Below are 23109 nucleotides of genomic sequence, written 5' to 3' on the forward strand. Positions count from 1 at the left end.
AGCACAATATTTTTGCAATTAAAGATACACTTTAAGAGCTGTGTTATTCTTAAATGTAACTCATCACCAGACAGCCAGACAGTTCACAAACAGCAAGAGATATCTCAACGATCAGCAGTTTCTAGTGCTTGCAATTTCTTTCCCCAGGGACCAGGGGGAAGGCTGGCCTTTATTATGTGCCCAGCTGGTTATCAGGTTTGGGCCATTTTAGATCAAAGATATATGTAAATTACTGTTCAACTTTTCCATCTTTTAAAATAGCCCCCTCTCTGGAGTTCACCTTTGATACCTGCAGGCAAGTAGGCGAGCTTGGTAGCACATCTTAAATTTAACCAGAGACCTGGCAGAATGTCATGGTTGATTGCCTCAGATGAAAACAGTGTTGAAAATTTTGATGTCAGGTATATGTCTAGTAGGTGAAAAATACTCAAAGATTGTAGAAATTGTGGCTGAGATTTTCCATAGTTTGATTAAATCAAGTCAACTAATAGATAAGCACTTTACCCCTGGAGATTCATTTAAGGATCCCAATTTTAAACCTTGCAGAATATGTGGCAAGAACCAATATAGAATATGAACATTGTATATATTGGGATAGGTAAATCCCATATATCAGTTAGGTATACCTTGATATCTGCCTCTTAAAGTTTCTGTGTGTCCTTCAAAAGGCATCAGGAGGACAGAATACGTATCACCACTCCAATCTGCAGGCAAGGCTGGTCATGAACAACTGTGCCAGAGTTTCTCCTTGGGAAAATGGGCATTGGATTTAGGAACGTTATGTAACAGGTGACTGAAAACTACTAAGGGTGAGTTTGTCCACCGGTTTGGCCATGTCTTCAGTAAGATCATGTGTTTATACACCATCAAGGATAAGAGGTTCATTACAAGGATTAAAAATATTCCCAGCTGCTCTTCTGTGAGCAGATAGTTTGACTTCTGTCATGTCCTGGACACAGGATGAGAAACATTTCTCTTTAAACCAAAGGGTCAGTTGGATAAGACAGAGGGGAAGGAAAGAAAGATAGAAGGTACCAGGGTGACAAACCAAAAAAGAAGAAAAAAAAAAGAAAAGAAAAAAATGGGTGCAAGGTTACATACACAGTTGCTAATTTTTAAAAAAGCATACAAATCCTTGGTGCCTCCCTTCCTCTCAAATGTATTTTTAAAAAGCCTTTCGGTTCCTCTTTACTGTGTGTACTGAGCCTGCAAGGAAGAGTATCTGTAGAAAAAAACAACACTTCTTAATAAACAGATAGGCTTCCCCTGGGCCTGATCTGCTGATTCTAATGACCAGAATAATTTGTCACTCAGACTTACTTACTGCTGCTAACTCTGTGCTATCAGTGCAGCTTGAGGAGGGGGGATGTGCTTCTGCTCTTATCGCCAGTGTTGGGTTTTAAGTTCCATTTTCTTGTTACACTAGAATTTGTGTGGGGACAGCATCAGGGGTCTGCATATTGCTGTGACTCCTAGTGCTGAAGGTTACTGACTTCTAGACATGGCTTTTGGGTGAATTTTGCCTGTAGATGGTCATTTGAGTAGTATTAACTGAACAGGAAGCAGCAGACTCACTGTGTACAACCTGCCCTGTAGCACCAATTAAATATTGAGGAAATATTCAGTCAAATCTTGCTACTGTAAGTTCTTCTCTTGGCAGTGGGGCTGAACCTGGCCTTTACCTTCCTGGGAGAGGGAAGGTGATGTCATGGGGATTATTAGTGGGAGCTCCTCCACTCCCAGTTACTGCAGGGCTTACAAAAGGGATGCTTTTGTTTAATTTCATTCATAATGACCTCTTAAGGCATCTCTTGGTGGAAGAGCCTCCTTCAAAACCAAAGGGGGCCGTAGCAAGACAAAGAGCCTTCTCTGTCTATTTATATTTGCTTTCACTGTCACTGGCTCCTCATGTCATCCAGGACAGAGGATTAATCTCCCTGATCCCTCTATTTCTAGTTGTAAAAGCGCAGTGTGCTATTGAGGGTGATTCACTACTAGGCCAATCCTTGTTATAATCTCTTGTAACTATGAATGCATCAGTCAGAAGAGGAAGGCTAATGGAAAAATGTGGCATATTTCTCTGTGTGTATATGTTTTGGGTTTTTTTTCTTCTATGTGTATATATATTTATGGGAAGACCGATGGATTGAAATACAGGGAGTGATGCAATACAGGGCTCTACCATGCTTTCATGACATGGGCCACATTATAGCAAGAAATTCTTGCAAATGCCTCCTCTTGCCCTATCTGAGTGTGGTTTTGTCCCCTTCTCGCTTGTTTCCTACGGCCTTCTTCAGCAAACCACTCTTATGGGACTTGCATATAGCAACAAGATGAACTCTGTTACAATATATAGAAAGTGAAAGTCAGCAGTGGCTTTTCTCTGCTTAATAAGCCTGGTGAAGTCTGACGTACCAGAGTAACGTGAACAGCTCTAGGTAACAGTTTACCATAGGTGATGACAAAGACAAAAATATACATGGGAGCAGTCTGTCTCTTTCTGAAGTTAACAGTAAGCTTTGGTTGTTCCTTCCTTTCTGGTAAATGAAGTGAGTTTCTGTTGTAGTTCTACATCCAAAATATTGCCCTTTTAAATGTGATTGTCATCATAGCTTTCAGGGTCATTTTCATCTAGGGCTTGCCTGCCAAATCTGAACTGGAAGTGCCAGGACTAGAAAGGACAGTGGTTGTCAGTGGTTTTTCTCTAGCACAATCTGTGACCAATCATTTACATTGAAGCTGCTTCTATAAAATGTGTGTATATCTGGGTGTATACGTGCATGCATATAATATATAAAACCCAAGTAGACTGAAGACTTGCAGAGGAGCTGCTAATCTTTGACATTGCAAATGATCTCTATATGAGAGGGTTTTCTTATACCAAACAGCATAAATGCATACTGAACTAAAATGCTGTCTTGTTGCAAAGAGGCGGGGGGAGGAATCTACTTAGCTCTAAAAAGAAGAGGAAGTTCACTTGCAGCTAAAAGTTTGTTGTGAGAGACAGGAAATCTGAGCCTTGTTCCTGCTTCTGGCCTTTATTTTCTGGTTTAAGCTACTTCACCTATGTGTACCTTAGTTTCCTGCAACTGTAAGGTTCTTGCATTTTTGAGAAAATACTTTTTTAGCCTGCTTTTCAAGGGAAAGTGGGCTTATACAATCACACTGCAAGTACCTTCTAAACCTGTTGGCTAAATGTTGAATGTTTGCTGGAACATCGCAGGAAGAAGGGACTGTAAATTGTAATGTCGCAACCTAGATCTGCAACCTCATCCTGCGTCGAAGCCCATGGAGATAGCACTTTTTTGGACACAAGGTAGTTCACATGGGTGAGTGGCCCTTATGTAGCCTGCAACCACAGGATGCCAAACTGTAGTCTATCAGACTGTGCTGATCCTTCAGCCCATGGGATGGCCTTCTTCCATTGCAAGGCTTTCTCAGAGCCTAGGGGAAAAGGTTAAGTATTGTTACTAAATTAGAGCTGTCGCGGTCCAGCAGACTCTTCACAAAATTAATGTTTGATAACATAAGGAGGTGGAGGAACGTGAGATTCCCATGTAAAATTACAGGAGTCTTGTGAGGCTGTCTTGATCTTGGGAGTTAACAAAAGAAAGTAGCATGTTTGATTAAAAGATGGAAGGGAAATTTAACTTTGCTCTTGGCAGAAGCCAGTAAAAATGAGATCTAATTTCAGCCTTCTAAATGCATCAGTGTTCTTATGCAGTGTGTTAACACTGTAGCCTTGAAATACCTTGTTGCTTTGGGGCATGAAAACGCTCTATATTGCCTTTTTGCAGTTCTTTTGCATGGGATGTGTATTTTGTTTCTGTGATTCTCGTGACAGCGATGTTCAGCTACTTTGTACCCTTCGTCCTAGGGCCAGACCTGATGGGGGGGATAAATTCAGACTGAGATCACTAGAGTTAAGTCTTTCAAATGTTGCAGAAACATTCGCTAGGTTGCTTTCATCATAAAATTGCAAGGCCTGAAAGGTCTCCATGTTATTCCGTACAAGCTGCTACATGCTTTGGCAGGTGTGTGATAGAGTGTCCTGCTCTGGTACACCTGCGGAGCTCTGCAGCTCCCAAGGCCTTTTAGAGACAAGATTCTTTTTATGTGCCTTCCTGGGAGCGTAGGAAAACTGCACTGTGGTGTTTTCCAGGCAAATCACTGAGAAGGTGGGGTTTGCAACTCTGTTGTATTTTCCAAATGGCAAGAGGTTCAAAATTATTCCTCTTTGACCTTTCCTGATCCATCTGATTACTTTCTTAAATGAAATGTGTGGCTTTGTTTCTAGCAAGGTAATGTGCAAGTGATAGATTGAACTGCAGCTTCAAAGCTGTGTGTTCAAAGCAGCAGGAGATGACCCTGCCAGAGCCCGGTGCCTCATACCAGGGTTGCCTACGTGTTCCTTGCTTTTTACCCCTGCTCAGTAAGGCTGCGTCTGAGATCACACGGTGAAGTGTGGAAGCATCTCCTCTACATACCTACATGCCAAATGCAGCAGGGCAAGTCTGATGTATGCTTTGTAGTCTTTTGGTTGTTTCCTTCTTCCCAGGATCAGAGTCTCCAATGGTCAGCATTTGGTGTTTTGGGGACCCTGAGGCACTTTTATCTGCACCAAGCCTAGGCTTTTATTTAGTAGTGTTGTAGCTTCTTCAGCCACAAGGTAAGGATCCCAGCTCAGGTGCTGTTGAACATGTTTGATTCAAGATAAGATTTCACACTTACTTTCCTTTGTTAGTGATACTCTGGCAAGAAGCAAGCATAGCATTGTGTGGTCCAGCTGCCTGAGAGCAAGGAAGCTGAGTCAAGATCAGTTCCTTATATAGAAAGGGAATTAGATACATGATGCATTTTATTCTTGGCTGTGATCTTCCATTGTGTCTGTTAGAGATTTGTTATGGTTTTTTGCTTTCTCTGTGTATTTGAGCTCTACTTGTCAGCTGGGACACGTGTTCAGTCCATCTTATCCATCTTTGAATGCCTACTGGGAAGTTTTTCAGTTAGCGTGTTCTCACTGTGCAGTACTACAAGTGCTTTGCACAGATTTGGTAGGCCTGTGATACCCTGCAGGCATCCTGCTGGTTAGGCTGCTGGTTGGCTGCTGTCAGCTGCCTTTTCAAGTCCTCCATAGCTGCTGTATTTAGGCTCTCCCATTTGTAAGACCTGCATGGGTTTGGCTTAGCCTGTCTTTACTGGCTGTGCCTGGTGCAGGGGTTGTGGGAGGAAGCTGCAGGGATGATTCTGTGCCAGGGTGGATGCTCTGCTCGGGGAAAGTATGTCTGCCAGTTGCATCTTGGTGCTTTGATAATATCTCCCTTTCCACATGATCTCACAAACCATATATACTCATCCCTTGTCACACAGTTTGCATTGCTGCTTCTGTGAATAGGGAGGAGAAAGAGAGCTGATGATCCAAACTCTGACTGGCCTCCTTTGAGCTGTAACCTGTGTGCTTCATGGACAGGTCTTCATGGCTGATGTAATCTAACTAATGCATATGAGAGACATCTGAGCCAGGAACAGGTAATTTAATAAGATGATGAAACTGTTGGGTTTCAAGTCTGAAAGTAATTCTTGTCAGCAGGGGATGGGAGTGGAAAGCAACTTGACTGTATGCAGCACATCCCACCGAGGCCAGTAACATGGACATACTGCAGCACAGATCTGCTTTTCTGAGATGCTGTTTGTCCTCAGTCTCCAGCAACCCCTGTTAGTCAAGGAGAGTTGGCAAGTTTCTGAGCTGAGCCTTTCTTCCTTATGCCTTTTCTTCTTCCTTTATTGGAATGTGCCAAAAAAAGAAGAAAATCACTGGCAGGCTAAGTCATGCTTTAATCTGGTGAGCAATAAACCAGCACAGTACGCTGTCACTGGGCCTTTTACAACCCCTTCTGTAGAAGATGCCACTCCAACGTGACAGCTGTCAGAGGGATGGGTTACTCAAGCTTGTAGTGTCTTTACCACTGGTGTGTGAAGGCGGCTGTGCCTTTCCAGACCTCTTCATCTCCCCCTGCCATTCTTTCTAGGCTTTGTGAGAGAAGCCTGAAGATCTTAAGAAGTCTTTTCTCAGCTGAATGATAGCTGCTTCCTCTTTCCTCTCTTCCCTGCAAAGATGACTGACAGGTTATGGCTTTTGAAGAGATACTAAATGTTGCATTGGAAGTTGGTGTGTAAAATGCAGTCTTAGGAAAAGCAGTGACTAATTTACAACTGACTGCAGCTCTGGCTCAATCAGACGATTGCTAAAAATAATCCACCTTCTAATTCCACAGTTGATCTCTAATTAGAGAAGTATTCTAAATCATAACCTGCAGATAGGACAAGATCAGAGATTGAACTGCTATCTCTGTTTTGCCAGTTAGGAAAGTCTGGGCGGAATCAGTGTTTGGGAAGCAAATTTTGGGGGGAGACAAGGTGCTGTAAGAGTGATGGTCCTGACTTTGCACTGGATTCATGCTGAGTCTTTGCCCCAGCTAAATGCTGTAGGGTGCAGTTTTACCAGCAGTGTCGTCTTTTCAAGCAGCTAACTAAGATGCCCTCCTTAGTGGGCATCATCTTCTTAAAGAATTCCTTTATTCTTTAAAGAAACACCCCCACCCCCCCAAAAAAGCCCCAACCCATGAACACGCAAGCAAACCTTTATACACGAGTTATGTTGCTGTTTCCTGCTTGAAGCTGTTGGGTAGCATTGGTTTAGCGTTGCAAGACACCTACCTGGTTTTGCTGCAGAAGCAGCACATTTCAGCAACAAGGAAGAGGGTCAGCTGGGATATTTAGCATTTTGGGGTCTGAATACTTATTAGTCCCCTTTGGGTTTCATTTCTAAGTTAGGTGGTTACTGACCTCTGTAATGAGACATCAGCTGGCCTTGCTGAGCTGTGAAACTTCTGTTAACTCTGCAGGAAACGTAGGTGATGTGAGATTGTACCAAATTACTTGTTTGACAGAGGATGGTAATGGGAATTTTTGCCATTGCCGGGTAATACCATTCACTGAATAGCACGTGTCCCTGTAAAACAAGAAGTGTAACTTCCTGCAGGACCAAGGCTTCATGCCTCATTCAGAGAGAGCATGGCTAATGGAGAAAGAACTGTGCCAGGCACAAGGTCACTTGTGACGCAGAAGGGACCGTGCCTGCTCCTAGGCACGGTGCTACTTCCTCTAGCACCCAGAGACTGAAGGGAATGATTTGGTCTGCAAGGAGAAAGCAGCAGTGTTTTGGTCATTTGTGGATTCCTGTTACTTCAAAAACTGCAGAATTCATATCCTTTGGCTTTACACACTTTATGACCATCTTGATGCTGCTGTACAGCCCACGTGTGGGAGCCCGTGCCAAAGATGGGACTGTTTCTGGGATGGAACATGCCAACAGTTTTAAGTGAACAGAAAACTGAGGAGACTTTGTCTTGATTTTCTAACATCTGTTGCATTTGGAATGGGGATTAGTTTTCCTTTTTCAATTAAAAAAATAATCTTGCATTTGCCATTTAAAAATTGTTAATAAAGAAATACGACTTTATGTCTCCATTAGCCTAATTCAGCAGACATTCAAATTAATTGTCTGTAGTAATTTTTTTATCTACTCTTTGGAAGGGCAAATGTCCCTGAATATTATTGTAACTGTAACTACTTAGAGAAGGAAACCACACGGTCAGCAGGTATACATCCTGGAAAATATGAAGACGAGTAGGGTGGGGTCAGGTGGATTTATCTCACCGCAGCTCTGGATGCAGTTGGTGCAAAATTCTGATGTGGCCTCAATAGGTTCAATGCTCCCCTCTTTTTCCAACAGTACGTGTTCCTCCAAGACCGGTGAGATTTTAGCTTAAAAATAAATAAAGCTTTTCTTCTTGCCTTCAATTTCAACAGAAACCTGATGGAAACCACTGTTTATTCCAGGTTTTCTCTTCATGAATGTTTCAGGTTTTACAATAGTGCTGATGTGCACCAGAATTGCCTGGGCCTTATTTAGCAACTTTAGCTCATCTCTCTGGCTCCTGTCTAAACTAATTTAAAGCAGAGAACATCTGTTAGGAGAGAAGACAGAAAAGCCACTTCTGAATATGATTGGGTTGAAAAATGTAACGTGTCAATTGGCATCAGTGACGTGACCATGATCCTGAATTTTATTTTAAGCCTTTCCCTGTTTGGACAACTTCCCATATCAACTTCTTTTACTTGCCCTGTGGATATGCAACAGCATCCATTCCACCGTATCGCCCCAGCTATCAGTAGGTTCCTTCTAAACCATGTTTTGTCTGACAACACGTTGCTCTCCATTCGCCTGGGCTTCTCCTCACCCTTACTAGACACTTGAAGATCACTTAAAGCATCTGCTGGAGCAAAAACTAGAAGTCACTTAAGCAATAGGGCAACAGAGCGCTGCAAGTCATCTTCTTCCCCAGCAGGAAGAAAGAGACCTGTGCAATTCTCGGGGTTTCTCGTGAATAGGTGCAATTTCTCTGTACCTGTATACTTCACTCTGTCTAAGCAGCCTTCTGCAGCTGGCTGTGGTTGACTGGCAATGAGCAGCTAGTGGTTGACAGACGGACTTTCAGAAATGCTGCTTTAGTTCTGGTGCTAGAAAGCTGTGATGGATTTGTTTTAATAGGATTGTATGCAGATCTTGTAAGCACATAGGAATGGATTGGTGGAGTTTTGTGCTCTTTCTCTAAACTTCTCATAAACTCTCTAAATTTCTAAACATTTGTAGAAATGAAGGGACTAATATTGGATGGGACACAAAGGATGAATACTTGATTACTGAACAGAGAATACGGACAACGGGTGAGGAAGCAATCGCTGGATACTGGTTTCTTGTCCATGTAAAAAGGCAGCGATTTAAAGGAATCCACAGTCATGTATTCATCTCATGATCGCATCCAGTGGCTATTTTAGGTACCGTGGGGATGAATGGCCCTTTATAGACCATGGTAAGGAATGCCTTGTCTGTGGGGTTCAGTAATGCCAGTCCCTTCTTTTTGGGTGGCACAGAGCACTGTTGGGGGGGGAGGACGGACAGAACCGACATACACGTGCCAGCACGCTCGCATGAAATAACACCCCAATGAAGGGAAACTGTTTGTGCTGATGCTCCTTCACGGCCAGTGCATGTTGGTGTCAGCGCTGGCGTGGGGAGCCATGACCGGGGAAGCCAGGCTGTTTGTCAGCCCTCTGAAATTGGTTGCCTGGCCTTTAAACTATGCTAGGGACACTTGCGATAAGAAGAGCACAGTCAGCTTTTTAACCATGCAACATACCCCATGATAAGGTTGCTGCTGGAAGAGGCCGTCTTGTTCTGGCACTGGAGGGAAAATAATTCCATTCACAGACCTGGACTCTGTCTATAGGCTTTATACAGCTTTACTTTTTAGTGATAACTCTGTGATGCAGAGGATCTTAAACTCTTCATAGCATAATTTTCATGTTGAAATTGATGAGAAATATCATGTTTGTCTTGCTAGGAATTGTCTCAAATCAAGATCTGGCAACTTTTGGTGAGGATGCAGGTGTGAAACTGAGGAGTGACTCAGAAGGGTACTGTTATTATTGCTTGTCTTACTGTAGCACTTCAGTCTGTGCTCTTGGTTGTACAAGGTACCATACATTGCCATGGTGAGGAACAAACAAGCTATCTGTGTGGCTGAAACAGCCTAGCGGGAGGCGAAGTGGAAGTATTGTTATCTTTCCATAGCACAGAAGTGACTGAAGTGAAGAATTTAAACTATTTGCCTTCCTGAACCACAGCCAGCAAGCACACCTCTACATTGGTGATATCTGAAATAAAGTTAAAGATGGGCATTTAATGTCTATGGGTCTGGGGACACCCCAGCTGGTTATTCTGCCTGGAGCACAAGTTCTTGTGCAGCTCCCAGTACTGGTCCTTCCTGTGTTGCCCTTTGGAAAGGGAGTTCTTATTGGACATCGGCAAATGTATAGAGAAGGTATCAGCATGGAAAAAGATGGAAACAGAAAAACATAAATAGACGTGCTACGCCTGAGTGCACTTCCCAATAAAAAGCTCTCACTGAAAGCTGTTATACTTTAATGACTCATAGTATTGCCCTGTATTTAAAATGTATTTAAAATTTAAAACTCTTAACTTCAGGGGATAGCAAGTGACTTCCGGTAGCTAGTTTTGCATCAGAAGTTCAGGTTGCTTTAAAATGTGGGAAATTATGGTTGAAAACATAACTTATTGATGTCATGCGAGTTTGTGAAAGAATCGGGTACAGGATGCTTGGTACATTGCCCTTTTTACTCTGTGCTTGAACTTTTGAAGATGCTGGGTTTGGGCTCTCCGATTGCATCGTGCAAGTCCTAAAGAATGCAGTTTGTAGCTCTTTCCTTAGAAAGAGTTTAGAGGTTTGTCACAATGATCCAGAAATATAGATTTTATTAAAACTGCCAGAGCAAAGATGTGTTGTAACTTAAGCCTGTAAATAAAGAGTTACGTAGCATTTGACTCCTAAATCATTCAAAAGAGATATATTCTTATATGCACCACTTTGGAAATTTCTTATTCACTCAGAGATGAAGAAGAAATTATTTCATACTTCTTCAAAACACAGAGTCATTTAGTCAATAGTATATTCTTTTTCTTTGGCTTAAGAAGAATGTTTTGCCTGGTAGCAGTTAAACAATAGGTGAAGAATGTTGCTTAGGCGCCTGTTGTTCATAAATAGCTTTTACAACTGTTAGCCTCTGATGTAATGGAAAATAAGTGATGTAGCACAGGATTTTCCTAAAAATGCATCATTGTTATCTGTGTATAATACAGAATGCGAGCAATGTCCTCACCGAACAATGATGAGATTGTTTTGTTTCATCACTATCTTGCCTTGTAAGTATTTACACTGTTTGAGAAACATAGGCTTTTATTGTCTCCAATGTAAATTTATCCATTTGTTTTTAATAGTCTTTATTAATATTTAAGAGAAAAATACAGAGCAATTTTTCGCTGGATTTCAGAACTTTAGAGTTTCGTGAACCCCAAAAGGATTACAGTAGAGAACGGGAAGTGATCATAAATTATCTATAGGTGTTACATTATATCATGCGGACTTGTGTACTAGACTAGAAATTTGCCTGCAAATACATGATGGTGCGGATTTCTCTCACTGGTCTACACATGTGGTGGAATGTCTCTCCATTTGATTATAACCTTCATTAACATTTTCTTTTAAAAACCATCGATCTCATATGGAGTGCTTTGCCTAATTATAATGATCACGTGGGTGTTTTTCTCAGTAGATTTGCTATTATTCTGGAGGTCTGGGATGTTGCCTTGTCCTTGACATCACTTGCTGCCTTTCCCTGGCATGTCATAGTTTTGTGGGTTTTGGCTTTTGCCTGTGAATAGAGGGGATGTGAGTGGGTTTTGTGTCCCATAGATGTACTGCGGATCCTTCTGTGCTGATTGCAGGGTGATCCACAATTGCAAGGGACCAACTGCAGCAATCTTAGTGGACCATTCCCAAACCTGTGTTCACAATAATCTGACCTTTTTTATTTTCCTTTAATTTATGAATTTCAGTTTGTATGAGACCTCACCCCTGCCCTCTCTAACCATTTCTGTGGGTTAGTAAGGAAAAGATGCATTGGCCATTGCATCACCAGTGTGCACACTGTGATAGAATCCGTTGTAGGTTACTGCTGTGCAATGCTTTTGGATGCATAATGAAGAAGGAAAAACAGCTTTTCTCAAAAACCGTAGCAATAGGTGTGGTACTGTGGCATGTTGTTACTTGACAATGAATATTATGAAGAAGCAAGTCATCATCCATATCTTTAAGACAGATTTCATTTGAGCGATGTGATTAAGATAGCCTAATTTTTGCTCTGCAGGGGGGCTGCAGTGCCAAATGGAAGGGAAGAATGCATCTTCTGGAGGGAGGGCATTGATTTCTCAGAAAGCCACTTTCTAATCATTGTGGGAGTTGATGGGATCATGGCTAAGAGTGATAACAAGGCAGGTCCGTACATGCTGTGATATTACACCCTGCTTGCAGCAAAGCTGTAAAGACTCACAGCTTGCGGTGTGATTCATGTGTTAGACCTGCTCTGTTTGGAAGCACCTTGGGGCAGGAAGATGTGTTTAATGTGAAGGAGTGAGGTGAAATGGTGATTATCTAGGTGAAAGAACAAGTGGCACCCCCTTATGCAAATGGATTTAGAAATTCAGTGGAGCAGGCTGAGAAAGCAGCAGCCCTGGCTGTTGACCTCTCCCAGACCCCCACCGTTAGGGCTTCCCAATGTAGAGAATTAAACTTCTGCTTTATCTCTGTTTCTTTCTGCTTGTTATAGTTAGAGACTGTCCCAGGGATTATTGCTGATGTTGTTATGGACTGTTTCATCAACAAATATACTAGCAGAGTACTTAAAAATGTGTATTACCTAGCAGGCCACCAATGTAGTTAAAGAACTGCTGCCTCTGTAGCAGAAGCATACTGCCTGTGTGTGTGTGGAGAGCGCCTGGCGCTTTCTTCTTTCCACAGGATATCAGGAATGATCACTGATGCTTCTGATGCAGGTAAGTTGCTACCAGTAGCATAAGTGGACAAAAGTAATTTCTTTTTTCTCAAGGGATTGTAATGACTGTATTATTTTGTTACCGGAACAGGGTGAAGTGACGTTTGTTTTTTTCCTGAATGCTACCAAGCTAGTTCGTAATTGCACGTAGCAGCTGATTTGATTTGAAGGGGATAGATTTTAAGGAATCTGTTTTTCAGAGGTGCAGATTCTGCTCAGCTTCCATTGAAATCAAGGGACAGAGTTGCTAAGAGGTCTGGGACCATTGTTTATTGATGCTGTAGTTTGACAGCTTGCTTGTTTAGTTGTATTATGTTCATAAAAACGATCATATTCTTATTTTGAGAGGAGTCAGCCAGAGCTGGCAGATACCTCTATTTCTCTATGCTTTGCGTGTAGTCTACAGCTTCTCTATTGTACATTGAGAAGCTTTCAAAGGGAACATGTGTAACATGCAGAAGGATCTCTTGTCCCCTTTTTAAGCCTTTCTTTTGATTTCAACTACATAATAACATGATTTTTAAAAAAAATTATTAGAAGAAAAATGTTTTTAAGTCTTGAAGCTGATTATTTTTAGGATGCTAGCAGGTGGAGGAAAGGAGGAACTGAGTTAATAAAGGGAGAAGTTGCAGCTGAGCTAGTAAAAAATGCAAGATACATGGGCAGAGGCATAGCTGTAAATAGCAATAATACAGAATTACATCTGCCTGATCTAAGTACAAGGGTTCTTTTAACATCCAGTTTTGTACTAGCCCTGAAATGTGAAAGGTACTGCAGGGAAAGAAGTGTTAGTTTCTCTCCCTTAAGCTCCCTTGATTAGATTTGTTTGTCAAGTTAACAAATGCATATGAAGTGCATGAGGCTTGATAACATCTCCTAAATAATGCTTTTAACAAAGTACTGATTAAGCTACAGTAAAACAAAATGAAATGCAGATGCAGGATCCTCTTTTTGAAAAATGCACATCTGTCATCTCTAGAAAAGGATTATGTAAGCTACATTAGTAGGGGAGGAGTCCGGATAAGCTCAAAATAAAATAAATAAAAGCTTCAAACTTGAGCCAACACAAGCTAATAGGATTGGAAATATTTGCAAATATGGAAAATGTAGTGTACAGAAAGTAGGCATAAGCTGTATCCAGCTGAAATGTCAGGGTAGGTAAGGAAAGTTAAGATGCACCCAGGAATTTGCTACGGTCACTGGATGAGGGCTTCTGTTACCTTCAGAACAACAACAAAAACCAAAACAAAAGGATTTTTTCTTAGGGGCATTGAGATTTCACATCAAGACCTCCAGCAGCAAAACAGATTCCAAATCTGCATTAATAGATTATTTCAAGTCTCACTAGGAGAAAGTAAACCAGCTGATGAAGATGTTACACCATCTAGCAGCAGTCAGAGGTTTTTTCAGAGGGTTTCCATTCCTGTTTGGGTTGGTCAGGTTTCGTGCTGCATAGAGGGGAAGTTTCAGAAGACCAGAGTTGACGGCAGCAATCCACAAAGCCTCAGGGTGCTTGTTCCAGCCTGCAGCTGGGTCCCCTGAAGTCCACTGACCGCATCCATTCCATGGCGGGATTGTCACAGCATTGCACGGCACTGCAGAGTCTGGATCATCTGGACAGCAGTGATCTGTTGCTTTATCTTTAACCTGCCCACTCTGCAGCAGATTATTAGACCATTGACCTATGTGATACAGCTCACTGTCATAAATGGGGGCTAGGGCAGTTGAAGAAAAGTGTAAGAAGCCTTGGGGCAGACCAGAATGACTCATAGGTGAAACTCCTTCCAATTCCCTTCTCTTACCATCATCTTGCTTCTATCACAGGTTCCAGAATACCTGTTGTCCTTTAAATAGGAAAACAACTGACGTATTTGACTGCTATTTTTTTCTCCCCTTTCTATGAGTAATGCAAAGCATGCGTGCGCACCTACATACATCCTCAGGATGCTTTTCTTTTGGTAAGGCCTGCGTATGTCTGCAGCTAGTGTCACTACAGTTCCAGAGCTTCTGCTGAAGTTCTCCGGCATATGCTGGGTAGCAAGGGAATATGGTGGACTTTCTGAAGTATAAATGACCTAATAAAATCTGCAGTTCATACTGCATATTTTTAGATTCTGGTAGATACCAAACCACAGACAGGAAACCACAATTTGTGCTTACTTGCCCCCGTCTAGCTGGGAATCTTTGGCAAAGAGCAGTTTAGCCTTTATTTTGGAATGTGTAATGGGCAGAGAAGCTGCAGTGGGTGGCAGGTGAGGGATGACAGCATAGCTTCCTCCACCTGGGTTCTTCCAATGGCACTTCTCACTGTAACAATCCAACAATTTACAGACTGTTAGGTTCGTCTCATGACTGAATTATGTTCTTGTTTTGTCATTTGGGAAACTGAGGTCCTGATGGGGTGGATGATGGAAGTGGGGTTTCAAGGGGTCTTCCACCTGCTTCTGCTATAATGAGGTTACCTGATGTTGTCAGTTTTCCCCTCTCATGTAATTAATGCTGATAACCCAGGGGAACCAGATTTTCTGCTTCTGTTGCTGTCAGGAGATGTACTGCCCTAGCCACCAGGCCCAAGTCACATGCATGCTTTTTCTTTCTTTTTTTTGTCCTTCTCAACTACCTTCAGAGACTCACCATCTCGTTTCCTCTGAATCTGACTGTTCTTGCTGCAGCTTCATGGTTCTAGCAATGTAATGAGGACAGCATACTGGTGTTTCAGGTGTCTGCTGGCATTTTTAGTTACTGTTTTGCCTGCCCTGCAGAAAGCAAAACTGGACTACCTGGGTGGATGAAATCTTAGCTCCATTGAGCTAAGATCACCTGCGGGCTCTGAGGCCAGGATTTTGACCTCCTTTGAAATTGTATTGGTTTCTGAAGGCTTACTGCAGTGGCTGTATGGCTGGGATCCGTTTTGCAGGAACCAATGTGGCTATAGATAAGGGGAATAGTAGAGCTTCAGGCTGTCCTCTGTCCTGGCATACCCATGTGCCCTGGCCAGGTTTGCAGGAAACCTCCCTGAACAAGAGCAGTAATCTGTATTTGTGGCTTAGTGGCTGTTGGCAGCAGCAGTAAAGAAATCTCTAAAGGGTCCAGCTGTGAAAACAAGCTTAAATTTTATTATAATTTGCTGAATGCCCAAACTCCTAAGAAAGGTTTTCTTTGAGTATTTTACTCCAGTGATTGATAGGTGAACAGCCATGGGGACAGGAGGAGAATAGGATCCCTCCTCTTTCACAGGCAGATTACTGTCCTGCCTATGGGACCTGTCTGATGCACGTACCCCCTCTCTCTCTATCCTGTCATCCCATGATTACTTCAGCTTTCCAGGCAAAAAGGAGCTGGGAAGTCCTTTGTCCATGAACAGATAGCATTTACACCAGTGGTCATGGGGCTTCCCTTGCATGTGTGGTTTATGAACAAATATTCATACAAATACATACAAAGGGAGGAGGAAGCTGAGTCCTTATCTGCCACCTCCTGGGTGAGGGTACTCAGCTGTGGGGTGGAGATGCTGTAGTAACGAGGAACCATCACTTTGCGTGAGGGATGGCCTGAACATCTAACTGGAATCCTGAAGAGAAGGGAGTATCTAGGAGCAGTCCCCTTGCCTTAGTGTTTCTTCACTGGGGGCCTTTTTGGGAGGCCCCCAGTTTGATGTGCTTGAAGCTTGGATCCCTCTTCGCAGATGCCCAACTCTTCACCCCTGGATCAGGGAGCATGTGGTGTTAGTTTAGCTGTGGAAAACGTCCTGTGGGGCTTGTCATAACTTGTTTTGTGTTGAGTGGCGTTGCTTTTCTGGCATCCTTGTCTGTTCGTACTTGGTACACCAGATGGTCTGTTGATTCATGTAACTTTATCCTTTCATTAGCGCTGTGGAGTTAATGTGCTTCAGGTTGATACGGACAGACTTTGAGTGTGTGCATTGTTAGGGACCTTCCAGACTGGGGATGCTACAGCGTGGCATCTGGGTTGATCTTTCTAAGCCACCCTTGAACAAAAGCAGGCTTTATTAGAGTGTTTGCCAGGCTTCTTTACCAGAGGAGGGCTGTTTCACATCATCTTTGAATATCTAATTGGATTATATCTGCTGCTTGAGTTCTTTCAAAGAATTCTAAAACACTATCCTGGAAGTACCTGCAGAAAAACTGGTTTAACCTGTTTGTCGTCATCAGAGGGGTTTAACTGTGTTTTCTAGTAATTTGCCTTGTTCTCTTTATGATAGTAACATGTCCTTGCCTGCAAGCCCAGAACCCTTTCTGAGGGGAACACAGAGCAGGGTATGCCTCCTTCCCCTTGGCTCAGCTATCACTGGCAGTAGCACAGAACGTATTACCTGGCATATTTTCATTGGAGCTTAACATTCTCTGGATTTCATTTCCTTATGTCTTGGGAAAATACCTTCCCTTTGTACTTTGTTTATTGCAGTTTGATATTCCTGTCTCAGCCCACATTTATCTCTTCTCTGGCTTGGCTGCTTTAGAGGATGCAGCTAATCAGGTGTGTGGAGGACCTGGGGAGGTTCTGTGTTTTCTCTTTAGGCTTTATGCTGAGATTCAATAGTGCTGGTAAGTCCCATGTTTCCCTCTGTCCTCCAATAAGGAAGTGTCCTTGTTGTTGCTTGTTTATGCATACAGATGTGTTTCATTTTTAAAATCAGTGATGGCTAGAAGTTATGGAGGCATTGCCTTCAAAGCTTTCATGCACACTTTATGATGCACCATCTTGGCATGTATGGAAGTAATATAAATCCTGACCACATGTCAGTAAGGCTTCTGACTTTGGCTGAGCACACTAATGGGCAGACAGCATCATCCAGCAAATGGAGTGTGTGATCGGGGAGCAGCAGGCGTTGCCTGCATTTTTGTTCTTGCTCATGACTTGCTCTATGACCTTTGACTGTTTCCCCCTCAGTGCAAAGAGGATACTCAACTATCATTCCCCATATGAAGTGCCTTGGGATATGTAATTTATTTTTTTTTTCTGTTTAATCAAAAGCAGTCAAAAGATTTGATCCTGTTTTCATTTTACACAACTGCAGTTGTGTAACTCCTTTGGAGTCTCATGGAAATAGAACCAGACCAGCATCTTCTGCAGAATCAAAAACCTAGGAAGCTTGACCTATAAAACTTCCAATTAGTTAAATATTCAATTAAAAAATGTGTGCAATGTAAGTTAAGGGTATGCACTAAGTGCTAGGCTATACTACTTCCAAATTGTTAAGCAACATAATGTATAGGGCATCTATCTATTCTGGTTTCTGCTTCCACAGATTAAAAAACAAACAAACAAACACTTGATATGTTATGGAAACAGAAGAACAGTGCATCATCCAGTTGCCCTATTTAGTATAGTCCCTGCTGTGTTAATTCCCCTCTAATCCTTTCTTTAAACACAATTGATTGTGTCTCATTTGTGGCAGGTTACCTTCCAAATAAACACTCCACGATCCTGCATGCTTCAAAAAGCTTTTTATTTAACATAACTTTGCTAATCCAATAAAAAGTATGGCTAATTATGCCTGCCTTTCAAATTAGTGTTGCCAATTTTGGCTGATTTACTTCTATCACTATCTTTCCTACGTGTAATGCTTCCCTGTTGTATTAGTAAAAGAAGGATAAAGTGTGCGTAGTCCAGTGGATTCCCAATTCCTAGTGGAGGATTTTGATTATATTATTCTCTAATAGCCTTAAGAAAGGAACAGCTCACATGATGCATCTTCCTGTTGCCAGCTGGTACATGTTCCTATGAATGACAGGAGCCAAATGCAGGCCACCAATTGTTTTTAACCAAAGCTATGGCATTCAGCCTGATTCAGGATGACGCCTGAGGTGGTTCGATCCAGTGTGGTGGGCTGGCAGTTTAGGAAACTACCTGCACCTCCAGGTAGCGCACTGCCACTGCTCAGCTTGGAGAGCTGCTGGTCTTCCTCCTCCCTATCCACGCAGACTTGAACATGATCCCTGCCCTCTGAGTCTGCTCTTGGACCACTTTTGGAACTGGTTGATAATTTATTTATTCTTTGGTCTGACCTGTCTAGTTCTAGCTCTTTAAAACTCCTGTGTCTTTTCTCACCCAGCCAGTGCACCAAACGCTCTCCTGTTCAGAATCCAGAGAGAAAATAAGATTTGCATCTTGGTCCAATTGATGACTTAGCTTTGGTTTAGTAATAATTGCATTTCAAGCTACTTTAACATCACCTAATATTATTATTTTTTAGGTGCAAGGCCTGACAATGGCACCGAATGAGCACTGCCTTCAAGCCTCCTTCCTGTAAATGATAGGACCAAACAAGGCGGTGTGATGAACATGCCACTGCATCAAATCTCTGTCATTCCAGCTCAGGATGTTACCTCTTCCAGAGTCTCCAGGAGCAAGACCAAAGAAAAAGAGGAACAGGTACTGTTAGATATGCTTGATTTTCATGGGAAGCTATCTAAGTATAAAATGATAGGGGTTATCATATCAGACCTGATTCTGTTCCAGAGTCTCAATTCCTTGCATGACTGCTTCTTTTGGTGACAATGAATGTTACCATATTATCTCTTTATTCTCATATTTGCCATTGGAGAGGGACTGTTTACAAGGGCATGTAGTGACAGGACAAGGGGTAATGCTTTTAAACTAAAAAAGGGGAGATTTAGACTAGATATAAGAAAGAAATTCTTCCCTGTGAGGGTGGTGAGGCACTAAACAGTTGCCCAGAGAAGCTGTGGATGCCCCATCCCTGGAAGTGTTCAAGGCCAGGCTGGATGGGGCTTTGGGCAACCTGGTCTAGTGGAGGGTGTCCCTGCCCATGGCAGGGGGGTGGAACTGGATGATCTTTAAGGTCCCTTCCAACCCAAACCATTCTATGAGTCTATGTTGTTATGATTTTAAAGCAGTTGGCTGCAAAATTCTAGAAATTGTTGTTGAGTAACTTCTGCAAGCTGCGGCCTTCTATTTAGCATAAGAATTCAAGGCAGATAGGGATTTTGGATGATGACTCTAACATCATTGTCACAGAAGCTGTTACAGGTCTATTTTACCTTTCTAAAAGAAAAATATTATGGGGTGTAAACCCCTATATGCAGCTATGCATCCTGTTTTCCTTCTTGGCAGCATCTAGTAGCTGCATTGTGGTTTGTATTGACTGGAATATCACAAGGAAGGAAATATACACCCATATGTACACTTACTGTGCTGTTTTCTGGAGATGCGATTTGTATTCTTAACTTGGGAGCAAGTATGTGAACGGAATCATTTTAAGGTCTTGTGGTGCTAATGGGAACCAAAATGTAAAAATATCTGAAGTATCTAATGATTATAAGTCTGATAGAATCTAATTAATAGGCTACTTAATTTTTAATAGCATACTGTGCCTAGTCTTCACATGTCAACCGTATTTACCCTTGGACTGTGTCTCTGATCCAGCCCAAAGACCTTAGCGTGCATCATGCTTTAGCATACACTGTACTGCATTAAATTTTGTGTTATCTGTCAGTTCCACAGAAACATCTTTGTGGTTTTTTTTAGCTTTACTCTAACATAAAATCAGGTCAAGAGAACATTCACATTATGGTACAACTGCAGGGCTTACTTTGTGGACTGATCAGCAGTGGTTAATTCTGAGGAGATCTAGGGTGATAGTGATTACAGATAGGGCATAGCTTAAGTATAAAAGACTAGAAAGGCACAGTCATGTTACAGAAAGGGATTCACTTAGACTAACTTTGAGTAGGATAAAAGAAGTTGCCTCTGATGTGTTAGGATCATCTGCTCCAACTACCCTTCTCACCTGTCAGCTGTCCAAATTGCACCTACCAAACTCACTGGTGAGTCAGTAAAAATAAATTGTCCCATTGTTGTTTTTTGGACTCTTCACCTTAGTAACATCTTAAAATGGATCCTGCCCTTTCAGATTCTTAAACCAGTAATTAATTAGGCTGGCACACTGCTGCTTTTGCTTGCCAGGACTAGGCAAGAAGTTAATTTTCACAGATGAGGTGCTCTAAGTCCATAAAGCACCTTGTCTCAGGAGTCTGCTGGAATCTCTCACTTCCCACCTGCCGCACATAGTTGCTGACTGGGCAGCTCTTTAGGTAAGAGGGCTCTGCTATTTCTTCCCTTTGGTCCCCTCCCATACAGAAACTGTATGTTCTGAGAGAGTGAAACAGCCCCTCTGCCAAATGCAGGGCAGTGCTGTGAATTAACTATCCTCCCCGGGAGTGATGGGGAGGCTGATCACATCAGAACAACTTGTGATAACTGACCGTGCAATGAGCCCAGAAGTGGGAGTCCCAAGTTGCCTTCTAAATCTGTTCTTCATTTCTGACACAGCAATTCAGTGTTAACAAATCTCCCCTGCATTTCCTTCATGATAACTAGTTGAAATGTTGATTATTGTTTCCCTTGCCAGGCTGCTGTTGTACTTTCATGCTTTGGGACATTTGAAACAGAACAGAATATTTATTTAAATATGTGCAATATTGCAGAGGAAATAATGGGGACTGGGACTATGCAAGCAATAGATTAGGCTAAACTGGAAACATTTCATGTTTCCCAAGTCTTGTCCTTCCTGTCTCCATCAGCATGTTCATTCATCCCCCAAGTGTCCTGTATTCTGCCAAAACCACAACTGGAACAGCTGGAGCGCAGGATGAACTACCTGCTGTCCTTGATGCACAGCTGTACTGACACTGCGGCTGCTCCTGTGCATGCGAGCCGCAGCTGGGCTCTTTCCCACTCCTGCAAACTGCGTTGCTTCTGCTGTTAACTAATGCTGGATCTAACGAATGAGCTGCAGGGCAGTCAAGTTGTTGATGTGCTGACTTTGACCAATACAGTTAAATGTTCATATTGCATCAGCTAGGACATTCAAGGCTGCTTGCTAGTCAGAGTCCCTGTCAACTCTTGGGTGCAATCAGGACCCTCTGGCCATGACTGTGAGTTTTGCTTATATTTAAAGTGTATGGTAAAGGGGAGATAGGGTGCAGGAGAAAAGAAATTGTAGATTATTGCTGCCATATTTTTAATCACTTCAAAATGCCTGGTTTGTGTTTGAGATAGAAACCACTGCAAAATAGAGAGCAGCATGTGGAGCAAGCATGATCCTGTGTTGAGCAAATCTGCTGAGCAGTTGTCAATGATTTTTCTGCCGTAGTTAACATCTGCTGTACAAGAGAAAGACACTAGGTAAAACTGAGAAAGAAGGCATTTGCACTTCAGTTTTGGAACTTCAGTACAAAGTCAGTGTAACTTCAGTACTTTCATATTTCAGTTGCGTAACTTTGCATTACACAACACGGCTCACAGTTATTTCTTCGTGTTGTGGATGGCCTAGACACAGTTCAGATGGATTTCTGCAAAAACATATAATAGTTGTGCGGGAGCAAGTGCCACTTTTCACAGTTTGATTCAAGTGCCATGATTTTCTTGCCTTATTTCTACGTTGTAATAGAAACACTCCTTACTTTTTCTGTGTAGGAACAACAGTAAGTACCTCAAACAAATGTGTACACTGTGGTCTTAAAATGTTTTGAGTTGTACAAAGCCACTTGCTAATCTGAACAAAATCAAACAAACCCCAAACCACAATCAAAACCAATATTACTACTTCAAAGTTAAATATGTAGGTTGGCTTCGTAATATCAGGCTGTGTTCTTAGACCAAGTGGTCTAGGCCAGGTGTGTGCTTTGTAGATTGAGCAGGGTCATTTATGTATCTCCCCTGTTTATTACCAAGCTCTGGCTAAAGCCAAGGTGAATAAAGGTAGAGTGTCAACTAGCAAACGAAATTTTGTCTTGCTTTTGTTCTTGCTATTTCAAACTAGACCTGTGGCTTGTCTGTACCTGCATCCTGCATCGTAAGTTCTTCAGAGGAAAGGCTCAAGAAGCGCAACAGCAGAAAATGAAGTACTAATGTGCCTAGAGAGAGAGCTTCGCTAGTCTGTGAAAAATCAGTGTTTGTCCTATTCCCCAGAAGGAAGATGCTTTATGTCCTGTTCTGTTATCTTTCGTGATTATGGATATGTTTAATTATCCACATTTGTAGTAGAGGTGCAGAGGAAAAATTATCAAGCTGAACAGTCCAGATCTCTTACTGTTTCTTCTCTTTCATGTTTCTGGTCAAGATGTAGCTCTTGTATTTCAGGTTAAGGCTTGACTGGTTTTAGTAATAGTTTTCCTTGCTACGAGAGCAAGTTTTCTGGGCTAATGATTCATGACTAACAATGAAGAACAGCAAGAAATCCTTACCACCTTTATCATTACAATCCAGTTTCTCAAATTAGCTGATCTATAGTGCCTAGGCATGCCTCATGGCAGATTTAACATGTAGATTCAATACCTGTGGAAGTCTGGGGCAAAAATCCTACTGAATTTGAAGAGGTGGTAAAAGGCAAAGCTCCTGCCTACCATTTCTAAGTCCTCAGATATATGTATAAGTAGCAGAGCCTGGTAGATTGTAATTCAGGTTAGAGTAATTTGCAAGATTTAAAATAGTTGAAAACTGTGGTTAACAGTAGCCTTTCATGAAACTTTGTCCATTTCTCCAGTAAAAATGGGGAAGGTCATAAAGGGATTATTACTCTTGCATTTA

General features: G+C 42.1%; 1 protein-coding gene across 2 annotated transcripts in view; it reads left to right on the forward strand.

Moving 5' to 3' along the window:
• Positions 1-23109, forward strand: part of MARCHF8 (membrane associated ring-CH-type finger 8) — a 97987-nt gene that overhangs the window by 2880 nt on the left and 71998 nt on the right. For both annotated transcript variants that reach the window (XM_054832442.1, XM_054832443.1), the window contains exon 2: positions 18752-18930. In XM_054832442.1, coding sequence (XP_054688417.1) covers positions 18835-18930 — 96 coding nt within the window. In that variant the 5' untranslated portion in view covers positions 18752-18834. The remainder of the gene's footprint in view (positions 1-18751; positions 18931-23109) is intronic.

The sequence above is a fragment of the Grus americana genome, chromosome 7 (genome assembly GCF_028858705.1).
Source record: "Grus americana isolate bGruAme1 chromosome 7, bGruAme1.mat, whole genome shotgun sequence".
NCBI classification, from domain to species: Eukaryota; Metazoa; Chordata; class Aves; order Gruiformes; family Gruidae; genus Grus; species Grus americana.